General features: G+C 42.8%; 2 protein-coding genes across 2 annotated transcripts in view; one reads left to right on the top strand and one right to left on the bottom strand.

Moving 5' to 3' along the window:
- CTNNA1 (catenin alpha 1) overlaps window positions 1-23,153 on the top strand; it is a 166,980-nt gene that overhangs the window by 65,773 nt on the left and 78,054 nt on the right. The window contains 1 exon segment of the mRNA XM_025206059.1: window positions 20,470-20,550. Within this exon segment, the coding sequence (XP_025061844.1) occupies window positions 20,470-20,550 (81 nt within the window).
- Window positions 6,493-8,389, bottom strand: LRRTM2 (leucine rich repeat transmembrane neuronal 2). Its single transcript, XM_014520788.1, has 2 exons — window positions 8,386-8,389; window positions 6,493-8,039 (listed from the first exon to the last, which is right to left on the bottom strand). The coding sequence occupies exons 1-2, from the start codon at window positions 8,387-8,389 to the stop codon at window positions 6,493-6,495; spliced, it is 1,551 nt and encodes a 516-aa protein (XP_014376274.1).

The raw sequence follows: 23,153 nt of genomic DNA, 5'->3' as shown, positions 1-23,153 counted from the left end.
TTCAGCAGTGAAGTTGAGTCCCTTGTCCTCTCCCCTCTGCCAAAGGCTGCAGTGTGAGCTGGAGGGGAGAGGGGATGGGCCGGGCTGGGCCAGGTATGGGGAGAAATAGGATCAGTCTTGGAAGCATCTTCCAGCTCCCCAGCCTCAGAGCAGCTCCCTTCCATATGGAAGCTGTGCTCACACCGCAGCAGAAGAGCGGGGTCAGGGGGTGTCTTGGAGAAGCAGAAGTGATGTGGGCTCAGCTCCCAGCTAGAGGGAAGCTGTGCTGGGTCTGGGGAGCTGGAAGCTGCTTCTATGCTGTGATTCTCTTCCCTGGTCCCCCTTACCAGCCCAGCCCTGCAGCAGCTCCCTTTCAGCCGGACGCTGTGCTCCTACCTGCTGAGGAGCAGGGAGGGGTGGGGGAAGCCGTGGCAGTGCAGATGCAGCTCCCATGCGGAAAGCCTCTCTTCCTCTTTCTCCCCCTACCCTCCTGCACTGCAGAAGCCAACCAGCCCCGGTCAGACCAGAGACAGATTGTGCTGGCCTGTGGCTTGAAAAGCATTGCCAGGCCCTGTGGTAGAATATAAAACCTTTCTCCGTGCCACCAAAATTACCGATGGATGAAAATTTAAAGTTGAGGTCAAACCACCAGACAGGTTATCTTTAGATAGTTTGGGTCCCTTTTCCGTATTGGAATTCCTGTGGGGCCCAGTCAAAAAATCCAGCAACCCCATTGGGAGTACTGAATTTTGATTGTGGTACTAAAGCAAATCCAGACAGGACAGGTTTACAGAAGGAACTATCCCATCAATCCTACAAGTGGACCCCTCCAGTTTTGTGGTTGAGGCACAACTGAGTAACATGAGCAAACCATTTCTGCCTGTATTTGAAGTCAAGAATTCAGGTGACAGATTGGCTCCATAGACTTTTTCTTCAGTGAGAAAGCAACCTTCATATTCCCCTTACAACAAGCTTCCTGGAGTCAATAAAGTATTTGTTTGAACAAAAAAAATTCACAGTCTTCTTTAGTCACTATAATATAACTGAAACCACAATTTTTGTCTAGTTTGTAGTAAATAAACCCACCCAATCTCAGTTTCGAGGCATCTAGGCAGTTGGCTTTGAGGTATTGTTGATATGCGCTTAGGAATGAATGTGAATACTACTAATTTTGTATATTGCTATGAAACGATTTTTGACATTTCTTGATATTTTATTTGAAAGTTTGAAAAAGGAATAAAGAGGCAATTTCAGTTTTACAGTATACACAATTTAATAACAAATTTTCTGTACACTGCACTTCATTTTACTCCATTATGTATTTCCCACCAAAAAATGGCTCTTAAATATGACTTGAATACAATGCAGTCAGGACTCTTTTTTTTTAATCTCTGGTTTCATTGCTGATAGAAAAGTTCACTTCATCATATTTTAAAAATCTTTTTTGCTGTGATGAAAAAAATTTAGTTGAAAGTATAACAAATGGAGCCTTTCAAGTGTTTACATCACAGATATACAAGCTTATTATTTGTCATTTTGCCTTTACATGGCATGAATTTGCCCTATGTAAGATGGGTAAGATTTGGTTATAGTCACAAAGGTTCTGTTACCTCTTTCTAGAGTCTCTCTCAGTGTTTTAATACTGCATATTACATTCATTATTTTAACTGTTACTAGCAGTCAGTGGATGATGTTTAGAGAGCAAAAGCTTGGTATCAGCTTCACCTTATGGGCAAATCCCAGTTCTAGGAGCAGAAAGGAGAATTGGAATGACTGGCTTGTTATTAATAAGCTTCAGCAGGGTTTTCTTTTTTAATCAATGGGAGATGGAATACTCCATTTCTCTGAAGTTTTTTATTGTGAAGAAATCCTGCATGAAAGATGAAATCTAGCTATCTGAATGGATTAGTTAAATTTGAACAGATGGATTTTAATAGCTGCTCAAATCACAAAATTAAATCAACTTGCTTTTCATTAAACTAGTACAGGAATTAAAATAGGCATATTAAGAAAAAACAGGTGTTTTTAATACAGATTTCTGGTTTAAAAAGCAATCAAGCTTTTCTGCTTTCAAGTATTGTAGCAGGGTTTGTCTGTCTTCGGAGGGGTTTTCACAGATTGTTTTCAGTTACTGCAAATTAGATGCCTGATAAGTGTCATTTCCGCCCTGCCCTCCAATTTAAATGGCATCAGGTAATCTGGGAGCCAGAGTTCACCCATCCTACTTAACTGGCAATTCTTCAGAGTTGCATGCTTTTGGAAAATGCACACTACTGCAAATATTTAGACAGATGAGTGGGCATGTCCTATCTATTTTCAGACCCCTCTAAGACTATGATTATTTATGTATTTTGAAGACCCCGATTCTGTTGTGTTTGCTTTTAGCTGAGCTTGAAATTGGGGGCCAGGGAATCACTAGAAAAAAAGTGTGTGAAAAATGAAGCTGACGGTAGGGGAGTAAGTTGGGAAAATAATCGTAAAGATGGCAAAAGAAATGTTCACGAAGAGTGGGTAGGAAATGGATACACACAATTTACATTGTTGCCTATCAAAGTATGAGGCACCCAAAACGCCAGTTAGTCTTTGGAAGCTGGGGTGGTTCTGTCTGCTTAATTAAGTCACTAGAATTTTGTACTACCTCCTACATAGTAGATAAGGGGGTGCAGATCAAGAGCCTGTTGTCCTGTGTGCTAATACTGCCACACAGCTAAGGAAGGAAGTTCAACCAGATGGTGTTGGCTTACATCCCTTAGGAAATAAAAACAATCTGCATTTGCCAAACAGAAGAGTTCTTGTAAACTCTGCTCCATGAAGAAGCCACGAGCAATGAAGAATGGAAAACTAAATACGTGTTTGAACAAGTCATGAAGAAGTGCTCCTTCTAGTGTGTCCTTGCATGAGAGGCTAGCATAGCTCACTGTTTACTTCTGATTACTGGGAAAATCTAGTTAGTTTTGCTTGCCATCTTTTGACATCATCTACATTCACAAGGCTTGCAATATTGGATGTAACCAGCATTGCTTTGTCTTGTGTCTGAACCTCAAACAATCATTTGCTGAACAGTGGTTACCGGCTTTTCGAACCAAAAGATAAACACTATTTGGATGGCAAATATGAACCAAAGCAGCTGAGAGATCAGCTGAATGCAAGTGGGTGAAGTACAGGCTGATAAATCTTACCTTCCCTACATATTTTTATGCTGTGTGGTGGTGCTTTGGATCTGTAGGTAAAGGCTATACCCACAAGCACTGGTTCAAAAGAGGAAGGCATTGATGGAATGTGTTTTTCGTAGGTATGGACTCTAGGAAAGTATAGAAATTCTAGATGAGACTGAGAGAAGAAACACAATTGGGACTCTGGAGTGGGAAACGAACAGAAGAGTTTTAGATCCAGACAGGTGAGAGGCTTGCCAGCCTGCCTTTATCATGACTCCAAACTGCTAAATGTGGGATGATTGGTAAAGGTCCAACCGGCTCTTGTGTGCCATGTGAATACAGCACAGCCGCATGCTCTGGAATTAGTATGGCAACCCTAGCTGCATATTCCCTTTACACAATGGAGGAAGACCAGCAGTTGGCTTTAAAACCATAGTACACAATGGCAATTACTGAGTAAAAGGTGGACATTGTGGGTGTGTTTAGGGTAGGGGGTAGAGAAGGGGAGAAGCAGATCGCTCCAGTAGAATTTAGCTTTGTCCTTCTAGTTGTTATAACATCGCAACAAAATCATGTGGCAGCTGTTCCTGGAATAATTGGTGAATTTGGTTACTAAACACACAATCTTAATTTAAAGGTTAAGATTATCTGCACTGAAAAGTTGGACTTGCCAAAGGTTTTCCTGAAAATTAGCACTTTTAACTTGCCCTCTAATATTCAGTAATGTATTCTGCCATATAGAGTGAAATAAGCTATTGGGCTTGCATAGACATGCTCAGATTCTTAAGATGATATGAAGTGATTTATGTTCATATATGAGAGAGTGAGACTGAAGCTTTGATATAAGCAGGAGGCCACAAACAGTAATATTTGCATGGACTGAAATAAATCTTGCCACAAGGAGTTAATACATTGCTGTCAGTAAGCCGCTCCTTTTTCAGCTGAGATTTGGTCTCTTGGTGCATGCAGAATTTAAATGCTATACAGTAGTCATACACAATCTGTGGCCCGTGGGCCAGATATGGCATGCTGAATTGTGTACTGGACCCATGTGGTTCCCCACAAGTCCAGAAATTTGGTGGTGGAGTGGTAGCAGCTTTAATTGCTTCCAAAACCAGATCCAGGGTGTTGGGGCACACCAGTGCGTTGGCACCTGCTGGATCAGGCCCATGGACTGGCCCTGAACCATTTCTCCAGCCCAGCAGACCAGATAGTTTGAGCATCACTGCTGTAGAGCATCCCCACTATTTCCCCCCTACATGCATCAAAAGTCTTTAATATGGTAAAAGTAGTTCCTTTCTTGGGGACAATTGTGATGCAAAAAAATCAGTGTACACCCTAATGCTGAATGGCTTGGGGTTTTAAATAAAGGTATCTTTTTGGAAAATCCTACTCTTTACTGAAGCCGTAGTCAGGGAGACCAAACAAGAAAAATAAACATTTTGTAATAAATAGATGCCTTCCAAACCAGTAGTTCACTGAGCTTTATGAAAGATCTTAACTAAAGCCATCCTTATCTTGCTATAGTCATCTCAGACCTGTTCTTCTCACAATAAAATATCAAAACATTGTATAATTGTGCCTAAGTGGTAATATGAAAATATAAAAGCAGAGTGGAAAAATAAACAGATTTTTATGCAGTGATTATCTGTTTGAAAAGTTTGCAGAATAGTTTGCTGCAACACATAATTAACATACTGTAATTACTGATTTTTTTTTCAAGGTACGTCAAGACTGAGGAATTTTCTTTCTTCAGCTGTTTATGCTGGTAACTTTAACACTGCATCTCTCACACACACACACACACACACACACACACACACACACACACACACACACACACACACACACACACACACACACACTCACTCTTGCTCGCTCGCTCGCTCTCTCTCTCTCCCTCCCCCCCCCCCCCCCCCCAAAGTACTGTTTAAAATATTTGTTATTTGAGCATCTTAAAAATACCATACTTTTTCCCTTTTCTTTTTATACCTTACTGGGTGTATAGATCTTCACACATTGTCATGTAATTTTGTGAGACAGTGCGAGTAATGCTTGCTGTTTCTGGATAAAAAAATTGGTTTGCAAGGAGTAATTGTTCTTTTAAAAACTGTATACCATCTTAAATTTGTCTCATATTGATCAAGTAGAAAATGAAACCTCTTCTAGGAAGCTCCTTTATAATTATACTCTTAACACCTTGGCAATTCAAAAAATTAATGCCTTTTACTAACTAACACAAAATTGGAAAATGTGGAGCTTTCAGAAGAATAGGACAAGAAAAGACTCGTATTGCAAGGGCTAATTCTGTCTCCAGAGAAACCAGTCGCATTAGTGCATGAAAATAGCTTCCAGGCAGGATGAAGCATCAGCTAGGGGAGGAGGAAAGGAGAGGCTTCTTCTCTCCCTGGCCCCTTTTTGCCCCACAATTGATATTTACTTTAATTAAAACTTGCATTTAGGCTATTTACATGCAAGAAGCTGTTAAAACATTGTTCATTCCTAGTCCTAAGTAATTTTCTTCAATTCATGAAAAGCTATGCCCATTATAAAGTCAAACCAGAGATGTAATGAGAGTGGAACACTTTTAATATTTTGTTGATTGCATTGTATTGAGCCTTTCTAAATAAGCAGTGTTGGATACTCTGTAGGCATTTGAAGTGTGGTTCTAGTCGATTTGTAACCTGCTCCATTATGAATTTTGTCATGATCTTTAGCAAAGGTATATTTAGGCAAGCTGGACTGTCAATATGGAGGTAGGAAAACATTACTTAAAACCAATTCACCAGCATCTGAAACATTTGAAATTCCTTTCCCACACCTCCTGCAATTAACTGATTTGTATATTTAAGAGTCAAATTATTACACAAGTAAAATGTTCCTCCTAGTGTACCTTAGAGTAAACTGAGCCAGCTGGAATGTTTGGGATCAAGTAACTACAATGGAACAAATGTAATGCATGTTCCCTTGCAGATCTCTGAACATGTTCCTTTCATTCAGACTGTTTTCATTAGAAAAAGTAGAATATGGAGACTTCAGTATAAATGTTTACACATAGTCATATAATTACATAACATGAAACATCTTACATATCTTGAGGTGAGCATCTTTTTAGACTTTCAAACATTAGGAGTGCAAATTTAATGTAATCATTGCTTCTTTAACACTGAAAATATTATGGGTTTATTTTTAAAAAAAACTTAAAAATACTGCACCACTCCATAAACAATGTTTCCATTAAGTAGTTTGGAAAATTAGGCTTTATGTCAGCATTTGTAAAAATTAGAATTTTATGTAGGTCCCCTACAATTTTAAAATAGGTTACTTATCTGGTTTAATTTTTGATGACTTGTAGATATTATACTTCACATTCTTTGTATGGCAGCTGCTGACATTTGCACTGTCCATAACCATTAATGATGATGAAGGGTCCCTCATGGGTGGGTTCATATTCATTATATGGTCCTTGGTCTGACATGTTTGACATATGTAGCCTTGTTTGGGATCGGAGTTGCCTGTGGTTTTGAATCATTGAACACTGCCTAATTCTTCTTAATGTGGGAGGGCAGCATTTCCTGGAGATGAACACTATAAAAATGATAAAAAAGAAAGAAAATAATAAAGCCATTGTTCCTGTAATTACCCGCTGAGTGAAGATGGCATTGTTTGGTTCAGGGAAATTTTCTTCAGTGGTAGTGATCATGCCTGCAGTAGTTGGAATTTCTTTGTCTCCCACATGGAAATTAGATGAGCTTATTCTTTTTGTATACTCTGTTGTTGGAACTCTGTAAGTCGTAGCCATGGATGTAACAATAGTTGATAAATTCCAGCAAAGCTGAAAGCCATAAACTGCATCTAGAATATCCTCTCCCTGGGTGTGGTCTGGGCTGTGGCAGAGTATGGAGTGCTCCCACCGACCTTGGAAACCACTCAACCATGTGGCTAATGCACATATCTTTGGGCTGCATTCCCACAGATTGCCGGATAGGCCCACTGTAGTTACAGATGTAAGTGAATTTAAGATCTTGGAATCCAGAGTGGTTAGCTTGTTGTTATCCATTAGGAGTATTTTAAGATTAGGCATGGTTTCAAAAACTGTCAAATCGATGGCTTTGATTTCATTTCCAGTCAAATCTAGCTTTTCTAAGGTGCCCCAGGTCCACTCCATCCCACATGTCAAGTTGCTAATTTTGTTCCACTGCAAGAAGAGCGTGTGCAGACTGCTTAGCCGCAGGAAATGAGCAAAATTAATCTTTGTCAGCTGGTTGTGCTCTAGGTGAAGCTCCCTCAATTTGATTAATCCTGCAAATCCATTGCGAGCCAAACTTCGCAAGCGATTTGTGCTCAAATCCAGAAACTCCAAACTACGACAGTCCCAGAAAAGGCGGACTGGGATAGTCCGCAGGGAGTTGGAACGTAAATGCAAGGTTTGCAGTTTACGAAGGCCATAGAACAACTCGGGATGCAGAGAAGATAACTGATTAAAAGAGAGGTCCAAATTTTGCAGGTTAAGCAGTTGGTTAAAAGTTGTGTTTGGCAAGTGAAAGATTTTGTTGGAATTTAGGATTAATTCCTTAAGTTTATACAGTCCTTGAAAAGAATCTTCTCTTACTGTTGAAATTTGATTATGATCTAAGTGAAGCCAAGTAAGTTGACTGAAGCTTGCAAATTGATCCCTTTCAAGTTCAGAAATATAATTGTGCCTCAGTGACAAACCTAGAGAGCCCTTTTCAGTGGTGTTTGGCACTGAGTGAAACCCCTGAGAGTCACAGTAAAAGAGCAGCTTCTCACAGCGACATTTTGGTGGACATGCCATGCCCAAGGCAGGCAGCATTTTTAAAACCATACTCATTGCATATAGTGCTGCCAGCATAGGAGCCCCTAATGGCCACTTGAAATGTAAGCCTGCAGAATATAATTTAGGGAAACAACAAGATAGGATATTCTTGTCAGATAATGTACACTTACAACATTACGGTGAAAGATTTCACTGCAGATAACATTTTCATGCATTTTTGAAAAGCTAATTCTAAATGTAAGAACTAACTACTAAATACCGAGTACTTGGTTGTTATCCTTGAGAGAGATCTTTATCTACCTTACCAAAGATTACAAAGGTGACAATCTGAAAATACCTTTACCTTTAGAGGGTTCAGTTCTGAAACTATATATAGTTTTAATATCTAGGTGGTTTTTCTAAATCATAGCTGTTCATTCTTCATATGGAATATATATAAACGTATAAACTTACCCATTCTTTTGAGTACATTGGAGGTTGCATTCAGTCGTAGTTTTAGACTCAACGCAGTGAGTCTGTAAAAGGCTCTAATGTAAGAGACAGCCTTTGAATAATTTACTGTTTTCTAGTGTCCTTCGATATTAGTGCAAAAATGAATCCACCATGCTCTCTTTAAAATATTCCTTTTGAATTTGCTGGCTTGATTTCCTGTGACAGGTCTGTAATTCAATGCTTAATATAAGTTTTTCCTCCTGTGACTGCTCAGCTGTTTAATTGAAGCTCACGTTTTCTTTTTCCGCAGCTGTGGGTTCTTTTAGTCCTAACTTGTTGATGGCAGATGGGCGGCTTATTGCTGAGAGAAGCTCCGGTAGTAGCATGAGTGCATTTACTGAAAAGCTTTTCAGGGAAACGGTACAAGAATGGGTTTGCTTATGTGCTGCGACCACACAGAACTGTATATAGGCTGACGTCACCCAGTGACGTTCCTTTTGTTTGGGTTTTCCAGAAGCTTTGCTGTTTTAAAGCATTGTGATGCATGCTGTGATCGTGTTAAAGACTACTGATAGAGGAAAAATCAACTACAGGAACACTTCGCCCCAACCATTCAAGGAATAGGAACAGCTCGTAATCAATTTTTTCTGCATTAGATCTTTGTTAGATGTATTCAGACAACATCAAAAAATAGTGTTCAGCTATAAGAGTGAAGTGTCTTCAATGCTATCTGCCACCAGTTTTATATTGTATTTTTCTGCACACAAAAAAAACTTTAAGGCATGACTACATACAGTTTGAATAGTAATCCTAGACTGCTGATTAGTATTCAAGGAGGTGAAAGAGACTGGCCAGTTTAAAGCTGTATGCCGCTATATTCTTTCCTTGTCTTAGAAATGTGATTTTCATTAAAGTGCAGAAATGTGATTTCTGTAGATGCTGCAGATATATTGTGGAAGCATAGTGAAGCTGTTCATATGGCCACATAACGAAATTATGCTCTCTGGGGGAAAAAAATAAATCTTATGTTTGTATAGGAACATAAGAGGACATATCCTTAAATGTCCAGTTAGATCTCTCCCTGGCTTCAAAATTACACTTCACATTTGGGTGGAGGAGGGGACTGCGAGTCGTCTTCCCCCCCATGTTTTGTTTTGCCATTGAAGTGGGTGGATGTGGTTCTCAAGTCTGATGTGAGGTCAAATGAGGTATCTAAGGGTTACTTTTTGTCACCAACTTCTGTTCATAGTAAAAAGCACACACTAGTGGGTTCACTAGGAACTTGTTTTAAAGAAAACCTTGAACAGAATAATAGGAGTGTTACATGTTTTGAATGAAGATGATTGATGGACTGGTGCATGCAGAAAGCTTGCAGAGCTCTCTGTTTGCACTGTTCCTGACTTAGGTGTCAGGAGCATACCCACTCAACCATATTTAGCAAGGATGTACTTGTGGAACTTTTTATCATTTCATTAGCCACTGAGAGCACAACAAAATGCGCTTTTCCATAATGACTCATGGTAAGGATAAATTGATAGACTTTGTCTGGTCTGGAGTGACTTTGTAGGGCTGCTGTGGCCTTATTAATGGAAGCAAAGTTGTCTAACTTCCCACTTCTGTTTGCTTGAATACACTTTTTTCCGCCCCCCCTCCCAACCCTGGGACTTGAAGCTATGGTACAACAAGAGGAAATTCATCTCTTCCCACAAAATATTTTACTGTATTTAAAAAAGAAAAACAATGGCATGAAATTGGTTTTGGTGCATAGATCCTGGGTCTGAAAACCTTAAAACTAATGTAACCCCATTTTATGAGATTGAGGGGGGGTTGGATAAGGAAGACCTGTCTAATACCCTGGTTTAAGAAAAAAGATATTTTCTGGTCTGTGTTAATACCTTTCTGAAGTAGTTTTGGTTAAACAAAGATTTGCTGCTTTTCTACCTGCTTCTTCATTCTGTCTGATCCTTCAGTGACGTTGTAATACTGTCCCTGATCCATCATTTCTCTGGCAGCCTAATTTATACTAAATGGAGAGGTGAATTCACTGACATGTCAAGTAGAAGCTGGACTGTGAGGAAGAACCATAAAACATAATCTTCAGAGATAAAGGAAACTAAATCATACTGCCTTGAAAATATTACATTTTAAGCTATTGTTTGTTTTAGGCTGAAAGCATTAGTTACAAACAGATCATACAAGCCTGTTTAGAAATGGTGATCTCCATGTTCAGTATTTACTGAACAAGAAGTATACCAGACAATACCCAGCTTAAGAGCTTAATTGCTCTTTATCTTAAGGGACCCCACTACACATGATAATATGACTAGTCAGATAAAGAAAAAGAAATTATTTTTTGAAATGCGTAATTTGTAATTTAACAGAAATGCAAGCTAAGAAGTGTGGTATTCTGTGTTTTAATAGCACTGAATAGTAAAGATGTTTTGATACTGTGTTGCTCTTCTGTCTGTTGATGGCAGCTACCCAAACCTGAAAACCCTTTTAGAGCAATTGTGCTACTTTTCTAATCAGTATTGTGTGGCTAATGGTACCAGTTTATGGTATTCATATGTGAAGTTACTCTAATGTTGGAAGAGTTACCGTCCAAATGCAGCAAAGTCGCTTCCTGTTTCTGTGCAGAGCACGTTGCTCCTGTGCCAGCTGGTGGCGAGTGTTTAACACCTTGCACGTTAGTGAATGGAGTGTTAATGGATTTGTGGATTTTAATTAAACTGGATTTGTTTCCCCTTGCACCATTCGTGGATTGGAGATGGTCATATAGCGTACATACAGGCCTTCCTGAAAGAATTGAAGCCCATGCACCAATGTCAAGTTTCCAGCTTTGTCTTAACTAGGTAGGAACTATAGGCAAAGAAGGAACTCCAGCTGTTTGCACAACTAACAATACAGCATTTATTTTGAGATTTGAAAACTTGCATGTTAAGAAGAAACATTGTAAGGCTATGTTTAACAGTACCATTTGGAACTTCTGCACGTGAAGTTGAAACTAAAATGGTCTGTGATGGAATAGCACTTCTGTCTGTGTAAGTGGCAAAACTAGTAATACCAGCAATTCTCCCCTGAACTTCTTGAACCAGTATCTTTTTTGTTTCCAAGAACTAGATTTGGTAGTTAAAGGTACTCATCAGAAAAAGAAAGTGCTGAGGTTAACATTGCCATCTAGTTATGCTGACATCTTGTGGAAGCCTTCCTAATATAATAAGAAGAGCTATAGATTTCACTTGAGGCATTTTCTCAGCTGGGTGACTTTTTGTATGTTCAGCTTCTGGGGAGACTTACCTTGCTGTGTCAAGGTAGGGCACAGTGATTGTACTCAAATATATGTCATGATGTTATTAGACAGAACAGAAATATTCTGTCAGATGACTACGCTAATTTTTAATACACACTGACACTTCAGAGTAGTATAAAAATATTAGCTGCTGTTTTTTGCTAAAACTAAGGCAAGAATCTCTTGCTTGATTGCTGTAACTAAGGCAAAGAAAACTAGCACAAATGTGGTAAAAGTATGGAGGCTGGCTGTAGTATTACTGTGCACATGCTACTGCTTAAGTGTACTACAGTGAAACCATAGTAGTGATAAGTCCCTTTAAAAGGAAAGGGAGAACAGGTATGTGTAACCCCCCTGAGTAAGTTAATGCATGATTCAATGGCAGTGAACAAATGTATCAGGTTCCAGACTCTTTGGGTTGCATACAGGGGTTATTCAAATACAGCGGGTGGGAGTGAGGAGGTGATGGAGAGGCTTCATAAATTGTTTTGATTTGGCTGGCTTCCATGACTTTTTTGGGGGGAAGAAAAACAAAGTTGGCTGTAGCACAAGGAATTCTCAATCACCTGCTCTTTTAACCTTCTGCTTTACCTGGCAAAAAGCTGCAGATTTTAATCCGTTCCATAAGGTACTAACTCCACCAAAATAAGCAGGGTATGCCTCCCTTGGTACTGCACCTGGGGGAAGATAAAGCAATTAGGACTAAACTCATAAAAATGTGGGGGGGTAACATTTGGGACTGAATATGAGTACCATTGTGAGACTTTGAGAAATCTGAACAAGAGGCAAGGAGCAATTATTTTTAAGCTAGGTTCCTTGCAGTTAACTTGCAGTAAAATTTGGAGGCATACGCCTCTACAGAATCACTGGATCCCAGATTTGAAAATACTGTTGGAATTCTTATCATCGCTTTTCCTGCCCCACCATGAATCCATCCAGTGGTGCTGCTTATTGTCAAATTTGCCATCAGTCAGCCTATAAGAGTGAGTGAGTAGAAGGTCGTCCTTTTTAGTAAAGAAAGAGGTAAGGAAAGTGCAAAGTAAGATGTTCTAACACTGAGAGAAGTGTTGGAGTGACAAACCAGTACCCGAGTGCTAACTTTCTCCATTGTGGGCTGGCCAAGAGGAAGGCATCTCAAGCACAAGAGAACCTGACTACTTCGTTAATTGAGACATTCCTTGCAGACTACCTGAGTTTGCTTACTTTGCAAACACTCTCCTAAAACAAAAAAGCCCTTTCACAAATATACTCCATTAAATACAGTTCTGGTTCAGTTAGCTGATATTTCAGTCTACAACTCAAAATATTTATAAAAGCAATGTTATCTTGGTAATAAGAATTTTCATTACAGATCTGCTATTAAGGTTCAGAAAGGAGGTGAAGGTTTTTGAGTTTGCACATAAGTGAACTTCTGTTGAGAAATTTCTGTTTTTCAAAACTGTATCCATCCTTGTTTTACATGGGAATTCTCTGCTAAAGCAAAATGCAGTAGGTTTCTGGGTATTGGTGCATGTTGCTAATCCTTGGGTTTTTTTAAAGGACTTGACAGCCATTCATTATCAATTCTACTTTTTCTTCTACATTTCCAGAATATAGACCTCATAGTATTTAAAAAATTGTGAAATAGTAAGCTTTAAAAATGATGCGTTTTATTCAAATGGAAGAGCTAAAAAAAAAAAAAGAGAGGAAAAAATGTTTTGTAATTGACAAAAATGGATGACTCCTCCAACCGTACCTGTATTTTTTGAATTCCCCGTACATATTAAAAGGTCATCCTTTTTTGTTTGAAAACCTCCAATCTAGAATGGAGCTGGCAGACGCACAGCTGTCAGTCAAGGGTGCTGATTTCTCAAAGTCAAACCATCTGCAAATAGCTGTCCCTAATGCACAATAGGCAGTAGATCTGTGCTGACATCCTGTTTGCTCAGAATTCTCTGGCTACTACTCTGTTTGGTTTTACTTGCCCTCCAATGAGTACTGCCACAGTGAATTGAAGGGAATTCTAAGTCTGGGGGTTTTTTAGCCATGGTATATACAATAATTACTTGAATCTAAGATACAGCCTGTTCCTTCCTGCCCTCTCTTCCCCCCACCCCCTGTCAGCATGGTGGGGGAGCCTCATCTTGGATCTGAGTACTGGCCTGGGAAAGGCAGCTGCTCAGCTCCTGCTTTGGCCCTGGGCTTGGGGCTGAAGCCAGAGCTGAGCTGCTGCCTGCTCCAGGCCAGGATAGCTTGTTTTAGCGGGGTAAGGGGAGGAAGGAGGCAGCTAGGGGAGCATAGAGGAGACCACAGGATGTGTGTGGGGGGTGAATGGGGGAGATGGGCAGGTTTAGCGCAGGGGAAACTGAGCAGCCTGCCCCTTCCTTCCCCCTTAATTTTCTGCTCTGGCTCTGAAGCCTCCACACCCAGTCAGCATGGCTGGGAGCTGCCAACACTTGTTCCTGGCTGGATTGGGCTGGAGTGAGGCTGGGGCATTGGTGCTGCTGACCACCCCAGAGGTGCAGCAGAAGATAAGTGGCAGTGGAGGGGAGCGGGGGTAGACAGGCGGGGGAGAATTGGTCAGACACAAGCACTGAGGGGGAAGGGGTTAGGATGACAGGCACAGGTGGGGAAGGCAAGAGGCTGGCAGAGGCTGCAGGGAGGGGAGTGGGTTGGGGGCAGAAGAGCACAGTCATGGGTGGAAGAGCACACAGGCACATGAAGGAGATGGGTGGGGGAGGGTGCATGAGAGCTCAGCCCATTGTGGGGAACAGTCACTTGGGAGAGGGCAAGTGGAACAGGGGACAGGTGGTGGGTGAGGTAGACTAGGAGCAAGGAGTATTGGGTGCCGTTGCTTCCACTGTCGGAGTAGGGGGAGGAGGGGAACATATTTAAGGTGACCTTCCACTAATTAGATTCTATATTTGGAAAATTATAACACATGTATAATTTTCCATGTATACAGTATAACTAGTGGGGGGCAGGGGTTGTCTTTTGAATATATTTTTATATACTTACATATTTCTAAGTCATCCTGGATTCAGGTAAATATGGTAATAACTGATGTTCTCTTGTTTTGTGCAAGCCCCTATGCTGTAGGTCCAACAGCGGAACACTCTTTAGTGGCTTTGAAATCATTTTGCTCCTATGGAAATAGTAAACATTTTAATAGTTGCAAAGCAATGGGGGTGGTGGGCAGCCACAGTTGGACCCCACATCCTGGTGAGCGAAGTGGGGAGGAGGAGCTCTGATTTTTGCCATGATTAGCCCAGCCCAGCACCTTCCCCAATACTACTCTGGTCCCCTTCCTCTACCCTATCAGCAGCAGCTTGGGTGCTGCTGGGGTTGGCACAGGGCTGCAGACCCTGGCCCTGGTCCCATAGTCCTAGCAGCTGCAGGCCCCCTCCAGCAGGACTGGGAGGGGTGGGGGGACGCAAGTTGGGATTGAGGGGCACCAGCGAGAACAGGGGACTATAGGTTGGGAGTGAGGGGGACCAGTAGGGCTGGGGGGGCTCTGGCTTGAGAGTGAAGGGCAACAGCATGGGCAGAGGTAGGGCACCAGCATATCAGTGCTGCTCAGCACCACAAAGCGGTGGTGGGGGGCTGCCACAGCTGGACCCGCAACTTGGTGAGTGAAGGGGGCAGGGGAAGCTCTGATTTTCAGTGATTAGAATGCCAAAATCAAATGCCGAAATATATAGGTATTTAGAATGTATTTTATTGTAATGATTGAATTAGAGGTGGGCTTCCAAATTGCTTTAAAATTGCAAATATATCAAGACGTTGTGTTCAACTGATATACATGTTCCCCCAGGTCCTGATGCATACCCCTTTTATCCAGGATTTTACTAACCGGGATACTCTGTTAACCGGAATTTCAGTGGTGGGACACAATGACACCACGTCCCCTTGCTTTCCTGCCTGCTGCGCCGCTTTCTTCCCTGGCCGCATGCATGCCCCTCTCTCCTGCTGCAGCAGCCTGCAGCCAGGCTGCCGCGGCTTTTGTGGGGAGAGGGAGAATGGCACGTGGCCAGATGCGGGGGCAGGAGGGGACACCTGATCCTAGCGCAGGCACCTTCTGCCTCACCCAGCGCCAGAGCTGAGAGTCCTGTACCCTTGGGCAGCAGCTCCAGCCCTGAGGGCTCATGCAGAGTGGCTGGGAGCAGTGCCCACTGCAGGGAGCGGGGCCAGGCTCTCCCACCTGCCCCTCTGATGGGGCTTGCAGCTTCCAGCACCCGGGGCACGGCTGCAGCTGAAGCAGCCGGGGTTCAGCTGGGACCTTCCCACCCCGAGGGCGATTCCTGTCCCCCCTCCCACTCTGTCTGGCCACAAACCTGTGCCTCAGGTAACCAGCACTTTTAGCTTACTGAAACTCCTCCATTCATCACTCATGCCAGTTAACAGGGATTTTACTGTATAGTGGTGCTTCATTGTAATCATGAAAAAAACACCGATCTTTGTGTGCGCGCGCGCGCTCTAATCGGAGAATTTTGGATTTTTAAATGAAGAAAACCAGGATCCCTGCTAATGATGGAATAAGCCAACAGGACCATAATACGTCTATTAGACATATCAGTAGCTTTTAGTACTTGACCACAACACTGATATTTTCTTCTGAGATACCAGAAGATAGCATTGGTTAACTAATAATCCTGTTAGTGAACTCAGACATTCAGGATTCACTTTGGTCAATCCTTTTAATCCAATGCACAAGTGCAACGATTGAATTAGATGTTTTAGTGCTGTAGTTTCATGGGTACACGACTTAGTGAAAGCTCAAAGTAGGAATAAGGAATGCTGTGTTTTTGTTTGGTTTTGTTTTTAAAGCAATGAGGGTCATCAGCTTCTCAAATGTATTTATTAGTCAAGTGTAGTGAACTTCAATATATTGAGACTTAAAATAATAATTGATTTATTTTAGACACTCTAGTTTAACAGCCACATTTAACAGTCATTGAGCTGATTTCAGATATCACTGGCTGGGATTATGCAGGAGCTCATTTTAGATGATCATCAGGGATTCAGTTTTTCTGTTTGCCATGGTAAAACACAGATTTTCTCACTGTAAGGAGAAAAACACAGGAAACGGTGTGTTTCCCCTTGCAGGCTGGCTGGGAGGAGCAGGAGAAGGATGGTCAGGTAGGGGTTACCATGTGGATGTGCACATGTACACATACACATGGTCATCGGGCAGCCTGGAGAGCAGCTCCTGCAGATAAGTCTTGTGCGGGGGGGGAATTGGGGGCCCCATAATGAGGGAGGGAGGGAGCTGGGTGTGCACATTCCGGGGCTGGAATGTACAGTCGCAGGGCCCAGGTAGGGAGCAGGACAGGGCCCCAGGTGGGTTGTCCTGGGGGATAGGATGACTCCTTTGGGGGGCTCCCCACTGGTGCGCGCACTCCTGTGGAGGGCATGGGGGGCATGTGCCACCCAGATTTGTGTGCAGGGGGGGCAGGTTGCCTGCCGCGGGCTTGGGCTTCCTGCTCTGCTGCCCTCCTCCCGGGGCCTCCACAGCCCAGTGGGTGGGACCTGGCATGGCAGGGCAAGGCAGGGCAGTTCAATGCCACTGCTGCTGGGAGCCCTGTGCTGCCATGGCAAAGCACCCCCTGTCTGCCTGGCAGGCAGCAGGGATAGCAATTTGGGGCTCACAACAGCAGCGTGCAGCCCTGCTTTGACCTGCTGTGCCAGGTCCCGCCCACTGCACCACAGAGGCCCCAGAGGGAGGGCAGCAGGCGAGGGAGCCCCGAGCCTTCACCCACCCCACACAAATCTGGGGGGCATGAGTCCCCCATGCCCCACCTCAGGAGTGCATACATTGGCAGAGAGCCGGTTCTTCCCCCTGCACCTGCCGCCCCCACGGGCTCTGCTTCAGCTGTGTCATCCTTGGGGGAAGGGGAGCAGGGCTCCTCACTCTGCTCTGTCTCCCATGGGTGGCAGTTAGGGCTCAGGAGCTGCTGTGGGGGCCAAGGGTCGCAAACCCAGGTCTCTAGTCTCATATTTCTGGTAACTGGAGGTCCCCTCCAGCCGGGCTGACGGGTATGGGGGGGCTGTGGGTGGGGGGTGAAGGGCCCCTGCAGGGCTGGGGGGCCGTGGGTATGGAGGGAGGGGCATCCGCAGGGCCAGGGGGGTTGTGGGTGGGAAATGAGGGACAATGGCATGGGCCAGGGCACCAGCATATCAGGGCTGTGCAGCATCTCAAAGCAGTGAGGGGGGGGCGGGGCAGCCACAGTTGGACCCCACATCCTGGTGAGCAAAGGGGGCAGGAGGAGCTCTGATTTTTTTCCATGATAAAAAAAACCCCAAATCAAATGTCAACATTTTATAGGTATTTAGAATTTATTTTATAGTGATTTGAGGCACTTAGACATCCAAATTACTTTAAAATTATATATATATCAATAAAACATTGCATTCACTTGATACTTGTGTGTATATAGTGGTGTTTCATTTGAATCATGGAAAAACGCGGATTTGGGGGGTTTTAATCGGAGAATTTGCCATTTTGTTTTAAATCAGAAAATTTGCAATTTTAAAACATAGAAAACCAGGACCCGTGAAGATCATTGTGCTTTTGTCTGACCTTACTGTATGATTTTATGTAGCCAAAACTGCACTGGAATTGTGCAAGATGAGCCACAGGCTGCATTGAGCTTTTATACAAATGTGACTCATCAAGACTGCAAGTCTCAGTATGCAGTGGTTTTTTTGTCTTTATTGGTTATCACTGGTTGGCTTATGATTTTGTGTTGGCAGCTAAGACCTACTACAGCAAGTCCTGCTTGAAAGATGGGATGGCAGGTTGCTGGTGCAGTTGTCAGAAGAGCAACGTTGAGACATCTTTGTTGTTAGAAAATCCTGTGAAAGCTGCCTTATTCCTCGTTTCCTAGAGCTCCTTTACTATAATGCGAGAATACCAGATAAAGTTAATAAGCTGGAAGAAATTTCAGTTTTGCTTTAATTTTGAAACAATTTTATAGACTATGTGAGAAGTAAAATTGTATTTCTTTAAAAATAATCAAATGCTTGGCTTTTTATCTTTGTTAAGGTAAAACAGGATATAATACCATGCATTTCTTTTGAGCTACATTGTTGAGGTGATCATGTCACAATTGGGAAAATCTTAGTAAATCATGAGATTTCAGTAAGTAACTGCTATTAGATTGCCCTTTTCTCATTAATGAGCCATAAGCATTTATTCTGATGGTTGTACAGGTAAATTGACTCTTAGATTGGCCTAAGTAAGCCACCATAAAGCTGGCTAATTCATATTCCACTTAGGATGATTATCTTTCTCGTTTGTTGTTAGCCACTTTTTTCTTTGGTTTAAATGAGTCTCAGATACCCAACTAGAACTTTCACTTGAAGTAAGTAAAATATATTCAGTAAAGCAGAACCGTTTGTACCACTGCTTTTTTACGAAATCTTAGTGAATGGAAGGTTTTGACATGCATTTTGTACCTGTATGCATAGAAATAAGCAGTAGTTTTCATTTTGTGAAATACTTTAATAGATCACTTTGAGGACGAAGAAAGATGGAATAGTTTGAATAACTTGCTGCTGTTCAAGTAATAGTTTGGATTGCAGTGTTCCTTTTACTGAAATCTGTGTGACAGAATCAAATTATCTGACCATGATAGTGACAGGTTTTGAATAATGTATGCTTGGTAGCTACCAGTGATCAAAATATAACTGAGCCTGGCTGTCCCCAGTTTAGTTTAAGCCCATCAATCATTTGACATCTTTCTACTTTATACAAGACTCCAGATCCTTTTGTTAGGATTTCAAAGCTGCCCATCCAGATCTTTCAAATCATCCTATCATCTAGAGAATTGATAATTAGCATACATTCACTTTAATAGTGGTTAATGTGTTCTTTTCTCAGCAGTTTAATTGCATTGAGCACAGGAAAGAACTTTGTAAAATTGCTTTGTAGATGTTTAAAGCATATTTTAAACATATGATTTTTTTCCCACCAAGTTTAATATACATGTGCTAAAATAATTCTCAGAATGTTGAGTGGCCAATATAATTATTTGTATTATGAAATGTTCACCTGCATTGTCTGCTTAATCAAAGCCAGATTGTACCCTTGGTTTCTTATCAGTTTTCATAGTGTACTATCTTACTGTACCAAAGACTAATAATCCAGTACTCTTCAGTCCAATACTCTGTGCATGGGTTCAGATATTAATATTGGTGATGTTCTTTACTTTTGGAATTTTAGCTTACCATTCTGGCTGCATGAAACATGTCTGGTATAGGGGCTATGAAGTGCAAAACTCTCTAAGAAACGTTCATCTTTTATCCTGCAAATGACCATTTTGGACTATTATCCCCTCTGCTTAAAATGCTTGAGTGAGGGTTAGACATGGCTCTGTGCCATGTATGTGTCTCTTCATATCATGAGCCTGGTGAGAGTATGAACTGTAGCTTCTAGGGGTTTTTTGCTGGAGGAGGTGTTAGGGGCTTCCTTAGATCTGTAAAGAAAAAATCAAAAGAATCCTGGGTTTGAAATACTGTTTTTGGATTTGTTCCTAGTGAGTCAAGCAAGCTCCTTTGACTCTGAAAACTGCCAGTCCCCCTCTCCTACATCCCTGAATAGCTTCTCTTGAGAAAAGTATAGAGGAAATGTGTTCAGACCACTGAAAAAGACCATGTTGTACTTTAATAGGGAGATTGCTTCTTTTTGCATGGGTACAAACAGCTTTCATTTTATGTATATATATAATTTCTTTTTAAATGAGTGTAAACATGTACTTGAAGTAAATTGCAAATATTTTCTTCATAACAAACTATAAATAACATATATTTACCTTGTTCTGTCTCGTGTTCTCCAGGCTGGTCGCAAAGAAAGAAGTGATGCTCTGAATTCTGCAATAGACAAAATGACTAAAAAGACGAGGGACTTGCGCAGACAGGTACAGAATAAGTAAAATTAATGTTTGTACAAATTAATGCATTTCTAAATAAGTTCACTGTTGGAAATATTTTGTGGCTCCTTTATGCTGCTTGATGATGGTAATGTTGCTTATTTTTCTTGTAGAATGCATTGAAAGCTAGCTGGTAGTGTTTGGTTCTCACAACAGTATAAGGGATTGAATTGTAATCCCTTAAAGTTTAGCTAGTATAGACAAGACACTATAGATCAGGGCTAGGCAAAATACAGTCCACAAGATGGATTCAGCCTGTCAGGCACTCTCTTCTTCCCCCCGCACCGGGTCCAGGCTGTGGGCAGGTGCCCACCAGTTAATTGTGTCCCACCCAGCCCGCAGCTGCCCCTGCTGCACTTGCATGAGACCCGAGACCCACCCACTGCTGCCAGGGCAGTGCACTGCACTCCCACCCTTGTGTGGGGAAGAGCCCTGGCCCAGCCAGCACGCAGCTTCTGGGCAGACCTGCTGCTGCCGCTGCTAGGAAAACTGCTTGGCTCCTCATGTCCCTGCTGCAGCAAACAAGGCAGCAGGAAGGGAAGCACTGGGCGGGGGGGCAGGGAGAAGGTGTTGCTGGGTGGGAGCATGGAGTCTGGGGCCTGCATCCAGCATGGCAGTGGGAGCGTGGCACCTGGATCAGTCTGGTTCCATTGTACTGTGCTCCCTGTGACTCGCATGCAGCTCCTGGGACTTGTACCACCAGGGGCAAGCCCCACACAATGGAGCCAGTGACCTTTGCTGCTCCCTGCTGCCACATTCAGATCCTGGGACTCTGCCGGAAGTGGCGGGGAGCCCCGCGTGATGGAGCTAGGATGGCTGGCAGGGAATGGGGCCAGGCCACTGACTCCAATACGCAGGGCTCCCCCTTGCAGCATACAGCTCTGGCCAGGTCCCAGGAACTGCACATAAGATGTGGGGAGCCCTGCATGATGGAGGCAGGCTGGCCTGGCCCCCTCCTTGCCACCACATGCAGCTCCCTGAAGTGGCTGGAGCCATGTGCCACCAGGTGGCTCTGCCTGTGCAGGCTGTGAGCACGCCAAGGGCCTGCTGCTGCTGCTCCTGGTGGTGGGTGCTGTGTGCCAGTGGGGTGGGGCATATGGGGGGGATGAGTGGGGGAGGACATTCCCCCCACAGCCACACCTTACCAACACACCCACCCCTTCACACCCCCCACACACATACTCGCACCCTGACACACACAGCCACACCCTTCCACAAACCCCAGATCCACCCCCCCATAAACCCGTACACATACACATACTACCCTCCAACCACACCCTATACATTCCCCACACAGTGTACAAGAATAAGACTGAGCTTTTATGCAGTCACCTCTGTGTACACTACACAATGTAATGGGGCAAAACATGTAAATCAGGGCAAAACATTTTTTGAAATAAAATTAAAATATGTTATAGTAAATGTTTGATTTTTAGTTTGGTTTTTTTTCTGGTTCCAAGATGGCAACCCCCCTCCCCCCCCTCCCACCAAAGGAGTGCTTCTGGGGGCAAGGGGAAGGACTTCTGATGGCAAAGGTCAGGGGTTAGGGGTGGGACTTCTAGTCCCAAGATGGCAACTAGGGGGCAGGGCACCTATCAGGGGTGGGGCTGCCCTTGCGGCCCTCAGCAGCTCACCAAAATTCGTTAAGTGGCTCTCTAGCCTAAATAATTGCCCACCTCTGTATAGATGTTGAATTATCATGCTAATGATAGTAAGTCAGGGATAAGAAGAAACAGCTCTTGTGGACTCAAATTACAAGTCAGTAGACTATTTTTAAAGAGCATTTTCTTGGTGTGAAATGTGTATGTGCATACTATGTTACAGACTAAAGACAAGTCACTTACAAAAGAGAAATGTTGCTTTGAATCTAACCCTGGATATATCAAAATATGGTGGTTTTAGTGTTGTCAAAGTTAGTAAAGTGTTTAAAAAAATTAAAATGTTATTCTTATGTAGAATTAATACATTAAATCAACATATTAATTGGCAAAGAAAAAAGTAGTCAAACTAGCATAAAAACTTCTAAATTAATTTAAATGTGGCCATACAAACCTGATGACATTCAATACCGACAAATGCAAGGTACTCCACCTTGTGGATAGTGGGGAAAATCTGCAGCACGCTTATAGGCTTGGCAGTGCTATGCTTGCTAGTGCCACGGCTGAAATAGACTTGGGGATTATGATTGACCACAAGATGAACATGAGCCACCAATGTGATGTCGCAGCTGGTAAAGCAAACCAAACTCTGGCTTACATCCATAGATGCTTCTCAAGTAGATCTCAGGATGTCATCTTCCTACTGTACTCAGCCTTGGTGGGGCCACAGCCGGAGTACTGCAGTCAATTCTGGGCTTCACAATTCAAGAAGGTATGGAGAAGCTTGAGAGAGTCCAGAGGAGAGCCACACACATGATCAGAGGGCAAGAGAATAGCACTTATGAAGAGAGGCTGAGAGCCATGAGACTTCAGCCTGGGAAAGCGCAGGCTCAGGGGTGACCTGGTGGCAGCCTATAAATATGTCAGGGGTGTGCATCAGGATCTGGGGGAATGCCTGTTCACCAGAGCGCCTCAAGGGATGATGAGGTCCAA

The sequence above is a fragment of the Alligator sinensis genome, unplaced genomic scaffold, assembly GCF_000455745.1.
Source record: "Alligator sinensis unplaced genomic scaffold, ASM45574v1 scaffold156_1, whole genome shotgun sequence".
NCBI lineage: Eukaryota > Metazoa > Chordata > Crocodylia > Alligatoridae > Alligator > Alligator sinensis.
Note: the sequence above shows the minus strand (reverse complement) of the source record. Positions and strands in the feature narration are given on the sequence as shown.